The sequence below is a fragment of the Poecilia reticulata genome, chromosome 21 (assembly GCF_904066995.2).
Source record: "Poecilia reticulata chromosome 21, P_reticulata-male-v2, whole genome shotgun sequence".
Classification (NCBI taxonomy): domain Eukaryota; kingdom Metazoa; phylum Chordata; class Actinopteri; order Cyprinodontiformes; family Poeciliidae; genus Poecilia; species Poecilia reticulata.
In genome coordinates this window covers 20,876,391-20,891,065 of record NC_088850.1, presented here as the reverse complement: position 1 = coordinate 20,891,065, position 14,675 = coordinate 20,876,391, and the positions used below count along the sequence as shown (strand labels likewise).

Here is a 14,675-nt window from a genome sequence, read left to right as displayed (position 1 = left end):
TAGATTTTTTTTTGTTATTTTATAACATATAAGATATTAGATATCTATAGATATCTATAAGATATTTATAATATCTTATAGACTTTTGGTCAGACAAAAGGCAACACAGCAAATCACAGTCATACAAATCATCTCGGATTTTAGTAAGTCTATAAAGTTCTTCAAAACAATCAGATTGATAAAGTGGCAAATATTGTAAATAGATATTTCTAAAGTATTTTTTTCATGTCATTACTTGATAAGCAACTATTAAAAGCGATTAAATGGAGCTGGAAGATCTGGAGCAGAAGCTGAAACCGTGGAGAGTCCCAGTATTGACCCTGCAGAGAGGAAAGTCACAGATCTGAAAGGATTTTAAACTGACAGCAGATTAAAATAAAACTATTCATTATAATCTGAAGTTGAGCTTAATGTTTCACTCTGTAATTTTTTCATGAATTGATCTAGAACTTATACTCTACTGACATTTTGTTGATTTCCTCCTAACTTCATCATTTACTTCTAAAGAAAGTTAAAACTTCTTCCTTGTCTGCAGTTTTCCCCAGGGTTTCCTTTTTACATTTCTGGCTTTAAACCCAAAGTTTAATGTATTTATTTATTGAATCCTTATCTCAAATTTCTCTACTTTCTTTCCCCACATGATTAATGCAGAACTTATCTCTTATTAAAATAATTCTCTGCAGGACTCCTTTTTTTTTTTTTTTTTGCTAAGTTCACACACTAATGCCCTTTAAGAGGAGAGCGTTTGTTTCTTTAAACTGTTGCAGTTGTTGTTCAGCTTCAACTCCCTTTTCCTCCCAGGATAAGATGCAATACATACAGATAATGCTTATGCAGTTTGATATTTTGGGTAACACTTTATTTGAAGGGGGTGAATAAGACTGACATGACACTGTCATAAACATGACATAACATCTGTCATGAACATGAATAAGCCTTCATGAATATTTATGACTGTTGTCATAAAGCGTCATTCGGTGAATTATGACACTTTTAATACAAAGTTGACATTATTGAAAATGTCTTTGTTATGACAACTTGACATTAACCAAGAAATCATTACTGATATAAATTTGTTATAAAAGTATTACTGATTGCACTTTAAAAATAACTTTATTAAAGGTAAAGTTTAAACAGTAATGATTTATTGGTTAATGTCAAGTTGTCATAAAGACATTTTGAATAATTCCAACTTTGTATTAAAAGTGTCATAATTTATTGAATGACGCTTTATGACAACAGTCATAAATATTCATGAAGGCTTATTCATGTTCATGACAGATGTTATGTCATATTTATGACAGTGTCATGACAGTCTTATTCACCCCTCTTCAAATAAAGTGTTACCAATATTTTTCTTACAAAGTCAACTAAAAATAAATTTCTCCTTCTCCTTCTTTTTGCAGGTTGCGGTGGTAAAAGTGAGAAACACGGATAAGGTCTTTGCTATGAAGATTCTCAACAAGTGGGAAATGCTCAAGCGAGCAGAGGTTAGTACCAACTTTATTAGTTCTGGTTATCTGAAGCAGTCTGCTGCAGTAATCATGGAAATGCTTCAAGGAAAATAATGATGAAGGTTTTAAAAAAAGAAAAAGAAAGAAAGGGCCTCCTGTCAGGAAAACCCACATCCTCTGTGGAGTTTCATTTGAATCAAACATTTGTTGATGGATTGCAGAACGTGTCGCAGCCTGATCTGCCCATGCGTGTTTTTCTCATCATCTCCTTCCTGACACCATCCTCACATTTCTGTCGGCCTGCTGGGTCTCTGATCTAGCGACTCACACGTTGCAAAGCAAAAAAAAACTCCCCAAAAAAAACAGTTCCACGGTGTTTAGACGTACGTGCTAATACGCTTAAACGCCCAGAGATAGGAAAAGTGACGACAGATCCACAGACGAGATCTGCATAAATCTGAAACTGCTACAACCTAAAGAGACGGGGTGTTTTTATCCTCAGGCAAATAAAACTCATTTAGAATCACAACTGTCGCATCACTTTTAAAAGACAGCATACGCATTTCTATGATCCACCTTTTCAAAAAAAATTTTAGCAATTATTTTGGATTAAAAAAAAATTATAAAATTGAGCAACAAAAGGATGGATCTTGTTTTTTAAGTGGAAAATGATGCACAAAAATGAAAAAACAAACACATTTATCCCAACATAAATTTAAAAAAAAACCAGAACAAAGCATGTATATCGTACTTTAGGTTTAATTCTCTGTGGAAGTTCAACATAAATGTTGCACGAGGAAACGGCTAAAACTCTTCATTTATTATCATATCTATAGTTAGAATATTAGTGGGTTCTTTTTCACTTTAACCAAAATTATTAAGAGACGATTCAGAGCCAAAAAGCTTCAGTCCTTCTCTATAGATATTAGATTTACACATCACTACCTTCCTAATTTAATAGCCTAAGTAATTTTTTTTTGTTGTTGCTAAATTTTTTTTAATATTTTCTACCTAAATCGTCTTTTGACAAAAAATAACAAGCCATTATTTTAGGAAGGTGATATAGATCTAGAACATATGGCGATGAACTTTAAGTGTTTTTCTATTTCTTTTGATGGTTATTTCTTCATTCTGCTTGTTTGTGTCGACCACAATACAAATATGAAGACCTTTTTTGAAAAGAAAAAAAAATCCTTCAATTGATCCTCCTCTGGGTTTTTCGTCTCTGAGATCATTCGAGATAAATTTGTGATATCAGTAGGTCAGCTACCAAAACTTCATCACCGTTTTACTGTAGCATGGAAAAAACATTGTTTTGCCATGATTTATTCCTCCGGTTTACAGGAAGTTACCAACACAGGATTCACACACACACACACACACACACACACACACACACACACACACACACACACTGCCAATGTCTGCAGGAATATAAAAGATTTTAAATCGTCGTTGAATCTTTGTGCAGACGGCGTGCTTTCGAGAGGAGCGGGACGTTTTGGTGAATGGAGACAGCCAGTGGATCACCACCCTGCACTACGCCTTCCAGGACGACAACAACCTGGTAACACAGAAACCTCCCTCCTCTGCAGCCTGGGCAGTAGCACAGAAACATGTTTTCAGCAACTGACGTGCATGGAATCAATAACAGAAATAAATGAATAATTCAACTCTGATGTCACCTTTATAGAGATATTACTAATGCAATAAACACGAAAAAGAATCCGGTTTTATTAAGTGAGCATCCTGACTGCTCACTTCCTGTGGAGTGGGCTTAATGTGGGTGATGCTTGTATAAATAAACGGCTTACGCTTTTTGACGTTGCACATCCTGCATTGTGACTTTTGCTCATACGAACATTGCATCGTCATGCTGCAACAGCTCTGTTTGTGTGCGTCTGTGTCCATAGTAACGACATCAGTGTCGGGGTTGCATCACAGTATTTTTCTTAGTATTATTCTGATAACAATAAAAGTGACAATAAGAACCATTGTCACTTCTGTTTTAAGGGCACAGCAGTCAAAGCCCCACGAACACAAATACTGCTCTTGAAAAACATTCAGATTTGTAATCCGCTTCTTTAGGACACCAGTCACAAAAGAATCACTAAGCTGCACACGGTAGCTGCATTTAAAGCTGCAGTATGTAACTTTCATTTAAAATTTTATTTTATTTTTTTACATATTTGATAAAACTGTCACCAAGTTGTGACAGTACGGTATGAAACAGATAATTTGAAAAATTAAGCTTCTCTATCTTCTCATAGTGCGAAGTAGAAACAACCAATCAGAGCTGGGAGGGTTTTAAACATAATTAATTGGAATTTATCACATCAAAAATAAATCTAAACACGACAAATGACAAACAATATGATAAATGCCCACCCCCACGTCAGTCACTTTGCCATTTCACCCTTTAGGGTGTTCTTACATAAAAACTATTTATTTTTCTATCTCCCCAGGATGGGATCAGTGCTTTTGATTCCTCACTGGGGTGAAGATTAAGATTAAAACTAGTCTGGAAAACTGGAAGCCTGGTTATAAACAGGTCATATAAGTTCATGTAGAGCACAAAAAGAAGTGTGTGGCTGGTCAGACGAACTTTGTCTCGCTTTAATTGGTAGCTGCAGGCATTCCTTCTCCCTTTAGCCGGACCGTTAGTCCTCCCTGCATGACCCTGAGCTGAAATGCCAGAACTGCTTGTCATTCCATTTCCCACATTCTCACAACAAATGCTCGACAACTCCCTAAGGCTTTAAAGATATTCACCGCGGTCCATCCTTCTATTTATTTTTAGGCGAACCCAAACACATTAAACTATTTAGGTGCGAGTTTAGCATCCGTTTAGATAAAGATGTGTATTTACTGTTCTCTTTGTGTGTGTGTGTGTGTGTGTGTGTGTGTGTGCGCGCGTGCGTGCGTGCGTGCGTGCGTGCGTGTGTGTGTGTGTGTGTGTGAGTGTGTGTTTTTCCTGCATCGTTAATGTGTTTATTTGCTCTCCAGTACCTGGTCATGGACTACTACGTGGGTGGCGACCTGCTGACTCTGCTGAGCAAGTTTGAGGACCGACTGCCTGAAGAAATGGCCAAGTTCTATCTTGCTGAGATGGTGCTGGCCATCGACTCCGTTCACCAGCTCCACTACGTCCACAGGTGAGGCGGCTGGACATCGTGCGAAGGTTCCTGTTGGAACGTATGCAGTCGTTTCTAAGCACGAAGCTAACAGAGCAATAACTCCTGATGATGGATGCTTGGTGTATTTACAATAATCCTGCAGCTGGAGGAAATATTCCAGCTGGGGGGAGGCACATCAGCCTCTGGAGAGGCAGGATGTCGGGGTTCTGGAAAATGATTGCAATCAGTTGGCGACAGAAGTTAAAGGAGAAAAACTCGATTGGTAAAATAATGTGTTGTAGAAGAACAACATACCTGAGCAGTGAATTAGAGTGAATACTTTGAACACATGCAAAAGAATTCACAACCGGCGAAGTTCTTCAGATTTTGTCATGTCGCAAAAACAAACTTCAAGAAATTTTATTGGAATTTGATTTATTTTCAGAAAAGGTTTAAAAAGTGATACCCTTAGAAAAACCAGCAGTCAACTCGCAAGTAGAGTCTAGAACCGTAGTTTGCCTAAAAACCTCCATCTCTGTCCAGTTGAAGTGAACTCTGCCGCTGTTCGAATGCATACATGAATGCCATGTGGACCAAAGACCGCTCCAAAAGCAGGAAGTGGACCATAGTGCATTCTGGGTAAATACAACCAAAACACGTGTGAATCCAGTGGTAACGGGAGAAATGGCTTGCGGTCTTTTATCGATGACCAAGAAGAAAAACTCCAACATCTAAAATTTGACACCAATCTGTTATTATTTATAAAGAAGGAAGTTGCAAGCAATGTCTTCCTTCAGTGATTCTTGAAATAGCGCCACCACGGCCGAGGAGGTGAATCGTTTTTTCAAAAGGTTTAGTTTGTTTGACACAGAACTGCACCAACTGAAAATGTAACAAGTGTTGCATTTTTAGTTGCCATCCGAACTGGACCTTCAGGTGTGAAAGCACCTTAAAAACAGCAGTCGCTGCTTTTCCATTGACCATAACTGCTCAAGTTGGAATTCCGAAAATAAATTCACTTAATGGAAACACAGCAAATTACAAAATTTTGATAAAATGGTTTTTGTGGTAGGATGGAATAGTTTTTCCACTGTATCGAAATAGATGTATTTCGCAAAACTGCAATGGAAATGCTGGTGAAGAAGATGATGATGGCGCAGCATGTTTTTAATGACTTATTGTGATCACAGACTTATTCACATGATTTTAATGGCATATTTAATGGAAACACATTGATCATGAAATTGTTTTTTTTCGATATTGGCGAAATATCAAAAAGGTTTTGCATATATTTGTCATGGGAACGCAGCTGCTATGAGCTGAAGAACTTTCTCCTTCCTCTCTCCGTGAGGAAGGGTCACCCGGTTCCTGCCTCGTCTCTTTTGCTTAGCTGTTCATCTCGTCTCAAGGTAGAGCTACTTCTCACTTGACAAACAAAATGCCTCAAAGCTCACTGTTGACACGGCGCAGCTTGGGAAACTGTTTTCCTCTCTGACGTGGGCGCCAAAAGAATTTTTTTTCCTGCCGACTAAAGATGCCCCTCGGGAGCAGGATATGAGGCTCTTCTAGACAGGAAGTAGTCACATGGGCACGTTAACATAATTACAGCTTTACTTTCGCCGGGAGCCCGTCACAGCACAAACGAGCGAGAGAATGATGGATAGACGGAGGGAATAATGTGAGATAATTAGAAAAGAAGGGTGGGTCAGAAAGAGGCAGAGATAAAGCTCGACGGCTCGGTATGTTGGGTGTGTCCAGTATTTTTTTATTTTTTTTTTCCCCTTGTCTGTAATACACCACCGCTCACTCAGACACACTGGGTGACAATGACAGAGTCAAAGACGCATGTAAATATAAATGTATGGAAAGAAAGGGAGCCAATAGCGGCGAGCGGGAACCACTAATTGCATGGTGTTGCTAGGGGCCGCTGGTTGGGGTTGGTGGATGGAAAGAAGAAGGGATGGGGAGGAGGGGGCTGTGCTGTTTCTCTTTTGGTCTGCCTGTGGACACTTTGGGACACTAATGACCAGCTTTAGAGGTGTGTGGGTGGGGGTGTGGTTGCTGTCACCAGCCACCCCCCAACCCTTCCTTTGCTCTCACTTACACACACAACGACACACATGCATACATACACACACAACTCTCGTGGGAGTTTTTGGTGCTGACTTTTGGAGAGGGTGGAGACGGCTGGGCAGGTCCCCCGAGGAGGGAAGGGAGGAGGGTGTGTCCTGCTGGCTAGCGCCGTCTGATGACTGTGTGTGTGTTTGTGTGCGCGCGTGTGTGCGCGTGTGTGCGCGTGTGTGTGTGTGTTAGCATGCGAATCCGGATGTGTGTTTATCTCATTGCTATTTTCTGTGTCGTGCTACTCTGACCCCTGGATGGTTCTGTGTTTTAAAGGTTTTTAATTGAAAATATGTGATATTGTAGTCGATTTAGCTGTGGTTTACATGATGCATTTTTCTTATACACCCATCTGGTATGATACGTCAAGTGTATTTGTATAGCACATTTCAGCAACAAGGAAGTTCAAAATGTTTTACATTATAAACACATCATACAGTCACCAATTGTGAAACAATTTAACCATTAGAGGTAAAATTTTATCACAATATTTTGTGGTACGATTGCGATAATGATAAAAGTCAAAATGAGAACCGTTTTTTTTTTTTTTCTCTTTTAGGTAATTGTACAGTATCATTGCCCCACAAACAAATACTGCTGTTGAGAAACATTCCCACTTACAATGCGGTTCTTTGGGACTCCAGCCACATAAAGTAGTGATTTGTTTCATTAAGCTGCAGAGAGTAATCATACTTAATCATATTTTCAAATTTGATATTCATTGAACAAACTGTGGAAAAAAGTTAATTTAAGAATCCAGACAGTACTAACAGTTTTGGGGTTTTTAAAAATATCTTTATTGAAATTTATCACAGCAACGATAAATCAGAATTTTTATCATGACAAGAAATTTATCATGATAAACAATAAATTACCATCCCTAACAAACATTCTGTCAAATGCCATCATCAGAATCATCAAGCAGATACTCATGAAACATGTTCATTGATGCTCCACTAACTACTAATCAAAATGAACTCTAAACCAGCGGGGGTTTAGCCTCATTTTAATGTAGCTTAGTGTTTCAGCGGTCTTGCAGTTTTTTGGAAGTTTGTTCCAGATGTATAGAGCATACATCTGGAAGAAAACCTCCAACATGCATGCTGCTTCTCCATGATTAGACTAAAGCCAGAAGACCTGAGGTAGTTCATCATCATGAACCTTACAGGCTATAGGTCAGACCACTGAGGTGACTCATTACCACTCCAATGCTTGAGCCACAGATGCCCACTTTAAAGACCCCTGGAGGCACATGCTGCTTTCTATTAATTGAACAGCATCTGACGACATCAATACCCTCTCTTAATGACATTGTTGGCCTCATCTGGCAGGTTTTTCTTTTTTAAATGACCACTACTACAAATAGACAGGAGCCAGATTGATGATATTCCAGTGTATGAATTTCAGTTTATGGTAACAGCATCACAGTTGTCATTCCAGTGTCATTTGTGCAATATCAGGTGCAAAGGATGGCCAATAGAAAATCAGCCTTTTCAGCATCAGTTTCAGGTTTTGCCCACCATGCCTTATAGCTGATTAAATATAAACAGTGGAGGGAAAGGAGAAAATGAGAACAGCTCGAGAGGAAACTGCAGATGAAACGGTAAAAGTCACCAGTTTAGCTGCATTTCAGATACTTAAACCCAAAACCGATCGATAATTATCAACTCATACGAAGCCCTTATCAGATCATGATACATCCATGATTCATCCAGTCCTAAGCATGTCGCAGTAAATCAATTAATCACATGATAAATTAAAACAAACTCAGTAATTTCCATTTCATGATGTCATTTTTCGCTTTTCTTTCTCTTTCTACCAAAAAAAATTACAATTTTAATATTTCTGACCAAAAAAGTCAACCTGTTTTTTTATTTTTTATTATTATTTTCAGTTTTTTTATTTACTTTTAATTGGCTGTTGTACTCCAAATTGCACCAACTTAACAAATTACAATTGAATTGTTTTTACATGTTTGGCCAAGCTTGTAAAGCTATTGGTGTATTTAAGTGTGTTGTAACAGTACAGAGTTATGAGTTAAGAACATTTATGTCTGTGTTTTTTTTTTTTTAAAGGAAACATTTTAAGTCAATATAGCACAGTTTTGTGCTGCATCGTCCGATACTGAACCTTAGATATCTGCATCGGTATTGAAGTGAAAAAAGTGTATCAGTGCATTTCTTGTCCTGACATCTTATTAAAAGCATTTTAAGCTATAGGAATGGATTTAGTAAGTAAGATTAGCATCGCTAGTTACTTCATATGTAGCAGTCGGCACCATTACAGGAGTTGTGGTGATTATGTGACTTAGGGAATCTTGAGGACTTCTGTTACAGCAAACAATGTAGGTTGTTCAGTCAGTTTAATTTAAAAGTGGACCATGAACAAAAAAATCATGAACAACTGAATGAATCTGGATTATTTGTCAACTTCTCTTACATAAACAAAACTATCTAAACCTTTAGTGTTAATTTTTTTCTTAGCTTCCCAAAATGTCAGTCTAATGAAAACAAATTCTTCCCTTCGTGTTGACACTGATGAAGTTGAGAGGAGACCAGATGAAAGAAACGAGGTGCAAAAAAGGCCTGGAGGTCCATCTTCTGTCTCCTTCAGTTGAATCCCATGAGAGTCGGATGCAGAGGGGTGTGTGTGTGCGTGCATGTGTGTGTGCGCGCGCGCGTGTGTGTGTGCGTGTGCGCATGTCTCCATTTGTTCAGTGGTCAGTGGTCTGCGTGGCCTCCCAGAGGACCCTGACAAATGTTTCAATGGGCCATGTCAGCATGGCTTTGTGCTGCCTAGCACCACATCTGTCTGCTCCAACACTGATGCTTAGAGTCTGATTGGAGAGGCGGGTGGGGGATGGGGATGGGGGACAAGCATCAGGCTGTAAAGAGAAAGCTGTGGAGATCTGTTGTAATGACCAAGAAACCAATCACATTATAAACTCTGTTGTGTGTTTAAAGAAAAGCTACGTTAACTTTAATGTAACGTCTGGTCCAGATCTGCGCACATGAGCAAATGATGCATTTTCTCATGTGCGCCCTATTGATCATGGTCTTTGTCTGCTTTCCTATTGATCAGAGCCATGTGCTTCCTTAGAACCTGCTGATCGTACTCAATCACTGCTGGTGAAAGGGTCTCTGTCATGTTAGCTTGCATTTGAATAGAGTCCAATGTTCCACTAGTTCTCAATGTGCTAGCCACATAGCGGTCACCTCCTCTGGGGAAATGTTACTCTACATCAACATGCATCAGTTCATGAACTCCTCTTGCATCATTCAGAAACTGAGTTATTAATCATTGCTGGGACTTGATTTAAATGTTTGAGTTAATTGCAGGGTCTGTAGTTGAAAGCCACATACATTGGCAAAATAAGCAGCATTTTAAATTCAAAGATCCTTTTTTGTTGCTAAATTATTGAAAGCTAGACACACAAGCTCATCAGCAAGGATGTTTATTGTTTTTGCGTTTTATTACAGTCATATGAAAAAGTTTGGGCACCCCTATTAATCTTAATTATTTTTATTTCTATATATTTGGGTGTTTGCAACAGCTATTTCAGTTTCATATATCTAATAACTTATGGACACAGTGATATTTCAGTATTGAAATTAGGTTAATTGGACTAACAGAAAATGAGCAATATACATCAAAACAAAATTTGACAGGTGCAAAAATTTGGGTCCCCTCATCATTTTATTGATTTGAATACCCTTAATTACTTTTTGCTGACTTACTAAAACGCAAAATTGGTTTGGTAACCTCAATAAGCTTTGAACTTCATAGCCAGGTGTAGCCAATCATGAGAAAAGGTATTTAAGGTGGCCTATTGCAAGATGTTCTCCTATTTGAAGAGTGGCGTCATGGGCACCTCAAAACAGCTCTCAAATGATCTAAAAACAAAGATTGTTCAATATAGTTGTTTAGGGGAAAGGTACAAAAAGTTATCTGAGATTTCAGCTGTCAGTTTCTACTGTGAGGAGCATAGTAAGGAAATGGAAGACCACAGGGACAGTTCTTGTTAAGCCCAGAAGTGACAGGCCAAGAAAAATATGAGACAGGCAGAGAAGAAGAATGGTGTGAACAGTCAAGGACAACCCACAGACCACCTCCAAAGACCTGCAGCATCATCTTGCTCAGATAGTGTCACTGTGCATCGTTCAACAATTCAGCACATTTTGCACAAGGAGAAGCTGTATGGGAGAGTGATGCGAAAGAAGCCGTTTCTGCAAGCACGCCACAAACAGAGCCGTTTGAGATATGCAAAAGCACATTTGGACGAGCCAGCTTCATTTTGGAATAAGGTCCTGTGGACTGATGAAACAAAGATTGAGTTGTTTGGTCATAAAAAAAGGTGTTATGCCTGGCAGCAAAAAAACCCCACAGCATTCCAAGAAAAACACTTGCTACCCACTGTAAAATTTGGTGGAGGTTCCATCATGCTTTGGGGCTGTGTGGCCAATGCCGGCACCGGGAGTCTTGTTAAAGTTGAGGGTCGCATGGATTCCACTCAATATCAACAGATTCTTGAGAATAATGTTCAAGAATCTGTTACGAAGTTGAGGTTACGCCGGGGATAGATATTTCAGCAAGACAATGATCTAAAACACCGCTCCAAATCTACTCAGGCATTCATCCAGAGGAACAATTACAATGTTCTGGAATGGCCATCCCAGTCCCCAGACCTGAATATCATTGAACATCTGTGGGATGATTTGAAGTGGGCTGTCCATGCTCGGCGACCATCAAACTTGACTGAACTGGAATTGTTTTGCAAAGAGGAATGGTCAAAAATACCTTCATCCAGGATCCAGGAACTCATTAAAAGCTACAGGAAGGGACTAGAGGCTGTTATTTTTGCAAAAGGAGAATCTACTAAATATTAATGTCACTTTTTTGTTGAGATGCCCATATTTTTGCACCTGTCAAATTTTGTGTTAATGTGTACTGCACATTTTCTGTTAGTCCAATAAACCTCATTTCAATACTGAAATATTACTGTGTATATCAGCTATTAAATATATGAAACTGAAATAGCTGTTGCAAACATCCAAATATTTAGAGATAAAAATAATTAAGATTAATAGGGGTGCCCAAACGTTTTCATTTGACTGTAGTTATTCAACCATCAGGTTAGTGCAAAGTGCTTTCCTAGACATTCTGTTTTCCAGTATTTCAGGGACCTGATCATTCATAGAACTTATTTAGAAATGTGAACTCTAGACGTTGACTTTAGCATTGTGCTGCTGCAACATGTTTAGCATATAGATGCTAGACTATCTCTATTTAGCACAATTTGAACACAACAATAGTCTTTTCCAATACCCAATCAGATTTTTTTTCAAGCAAAAATTAACCCATGGTAGGTCAGGCAGGAGAACTGACTTCATCATTCATTGCTGTTTGTAGTTGTAACTTGTGCGTCAGATTTGTGGGTGTACCAGAAACATGCAGATACAAAGGTTCCAGCTCAGGACTTTTGTATCCAGATAAAGATCACCATCTAGCAAAACTCTTAGCATCATTTTAAATCAGACGTAACACCTTAGGAATTGCTTGACGGAAAATTTGAGCAGAAACAATTGGTGTAATTAGTTTGTGTCATGTCTTTGAAGAGATTACCTTTTCCTGTGATTTCATTAAAAAAAAATCTTATTCCTTCATAGTTTTCCAATAGTTTATTTCATATCTTTTATGTCCTAGAGAATGAATGGCTTGTCAGCCATCTGTGTTTTCACCTGGAGATTCTATCTGGTGTGACACCAGCTCTTCACGTCATGAATTAGCAGGAATCCTGTTAGCGCATAGCCGTCTTTGCAGGTCCTCCAGTTGCTGGCCTGCACAAAGCGTGAAGCGCCATCCAGATGGCCCTCCCAGATGGATGCTGCAGTCTTAGCAGAGATTACCTTCCTCTATTCCCGTCCCTGCGACACTCCTTAAGACTGCTGCAGCCCCGTGACACACTAGCCCAATTACTGTGATCACTCACCTAGCATGGAATCACAGCTATTCTGCTTTGTTCACAACTGGAAGGCAGCTAATATGCACAGCTACATCTGCTAATATATTTGTGTGGCCCATCGATAGGTTAATAATCAGGTAAATCTGAGGCAAGGAAACATGAGTTGAGTAGCAGTGGGACAACGTGGGCTTGCGCTAAGTGGTTTATCAGTAGCAGACTCCATCCTCTGTACCATTGATACGGCAAGCTAAGGTCAACTCATGCTGTCTGCTCTTTGGCAGAGCAGAGGTCTTAGGAGCAGATTAACACTCTCCAGCTACTGGAACACACACACGCACGCACGCACACACACACACACACACACACACACACACACACACACACACACACACACACACACACACACACTTCCCTGCAGAGCCACGTGCTAGTCGTCTGGTCCAAGTTTTACGGTTATAATTTGTGAGGTTCTTGAGTCAAGAAAATGTTTGTTTCTAACATTTAGATGAATGTTATGAAACCTGGCAACAGTGAAGCTTAGATGTTAAAAGGTCCCTCAGAGATCTCCAGATTTATATTTTATGTATCATGAAGATATTTTATGATTCAACAGTGTACTTTTAGTGATGAATAAGAAAAAATAAATAAATAGAAAAATAGAAGTTGTGGGTAATGTTTTTACATCAAATGAGGTTTGGTTGCTCCAGACTTGAATGCATTCCAGTGGAGTTTGTGGTTTTCATTTAAAATCAGATATCTATGGCAGATGACACATTTGTGACGGTCAGGCACATTTCTGAAAGCTTTCAAGTCTAATGTAGATTCAGGTTTAATGGAAACAAGCGTGGGGTTTACATAATTGTCGTCTCTCGTGTCACTTTAACCTGTGGTTTTCTGCACCGAGGTTTTAGTGTTGTGAGATGGCGAGTCCATCCAGCTGTTCCCAACCCGCAAAATGTGAGCATTAACGGTGGCAGAAAATGATGGGGGCTTCACATGTGGCTTTGAAGAGACCTCGGTTGACATCAGAGCAGTCTTTGAAAGTCTGTCGCTGCTGTAAGATGGAAAATCTCCCTGGTGTGTGGGCAGGACTTGCATCACTGGGGAACTTAAACTAATATAAGGGCGCCTCGTTGGCTTGAACAGTTTACTTCCTGATGTTTGGTAACAGAGCTATATTCAGTCTGAATTAGTCACTTACTGCAAAATTTATTAGACCAAATAATCCAAATCTGTTTTGTTTTTTATTTATTTCAAAATAGTTTTTGTGTTTTTAATCGCCTCATCATGCCTCATTTTCTTAGAGGTAAAAAAAACATTTTGCTTAAGCACTGCAAATCAATTTAATTCAGTTTCTTAGTAGAGGATTATCCATTTCATTGATGATTACAAAGAAAAGTAATCATACCATTTATGGTTGCAAATTTATCGTCATCTCAGTGTCAGTGGGTGTAGTAAAAATATCGCAGAAGACTTTTTTTGGAAAGCATCGTTGACTGATTTAGTCCAGGTTGACACTTTAGATGCAGAACATTACTGTAACATGCAGCTTTTTGGATAAATAAATAAGTTCTGGCTTTTTCATTCAGTTTACACTCTCAGTGTAAAGTGTTTGTTTTGCTTCAGTTTCCACAGGAGATTCAGTTTCATTTAGTAAATGGGAAACAAAGTGTGAAGAAAATCCAATATTTCTCAATAGAATCCTCATTGCTTAATATTCTAATATCATGCAGCTGTAAAAAATATTCTCAAATGTCAAATTTAATTCGTTTTATTGTGTGTTAATTTGTACTTTTTGTATGCTGACAGAAACCACTTCCTGTAGCCTCATCGCCACCTTTTCCTTGCAGTAGATTACAGAGAAGCCTTATAAATCAGGGCTGGTCAGAGCAGGTGTGAACGTTTCTAGGGTGGGTGTTAGTTGATGTATGGTCGGTGTCCAGAGCCAATCACAACAGCAAAAGCTGACATGAGTTGGGAGCCGCGCTGGTTGACTGTGTTCCTGTTTCAAGCTTCAGGTTT

The 14,675-nt window shown here is 38.9% G+C and overlaps 1 protein-coding gene across 8 annotated transcripts in view; it reads left to right on the top strand.

Annotated features, from left to right (window-relative positions):
* cdc42bpab (CDC42 binding protein kinase alpha (DMPK-like) b) overlaps positions 1–14,675 on the top strand; it is an 85,478-nt gene that overhangs the window by 33,443 nt on the left and 37,360 nt on the right. For all 8 annotated transcript variants that reach the window (XM_081602602.1, XM_081602606.1, XM_081602603.1 and 5 more), the window contains exons 4-6: positions 1,407–1,490; positions 2,926–3,021; positions 4,461–4,609. In XM_081602602.1, the coding sequence (XP_081458728.1) occupies positions 1,407–1,490; positions 2,926–3,021; positions 4,461–4,609 (329 nt within the window). The remainder of the gene's footprint in view (positions 1–1,406; positions 1,491–2,925; positions 3,022–4,460; positions 4,610–14,675) is intronic.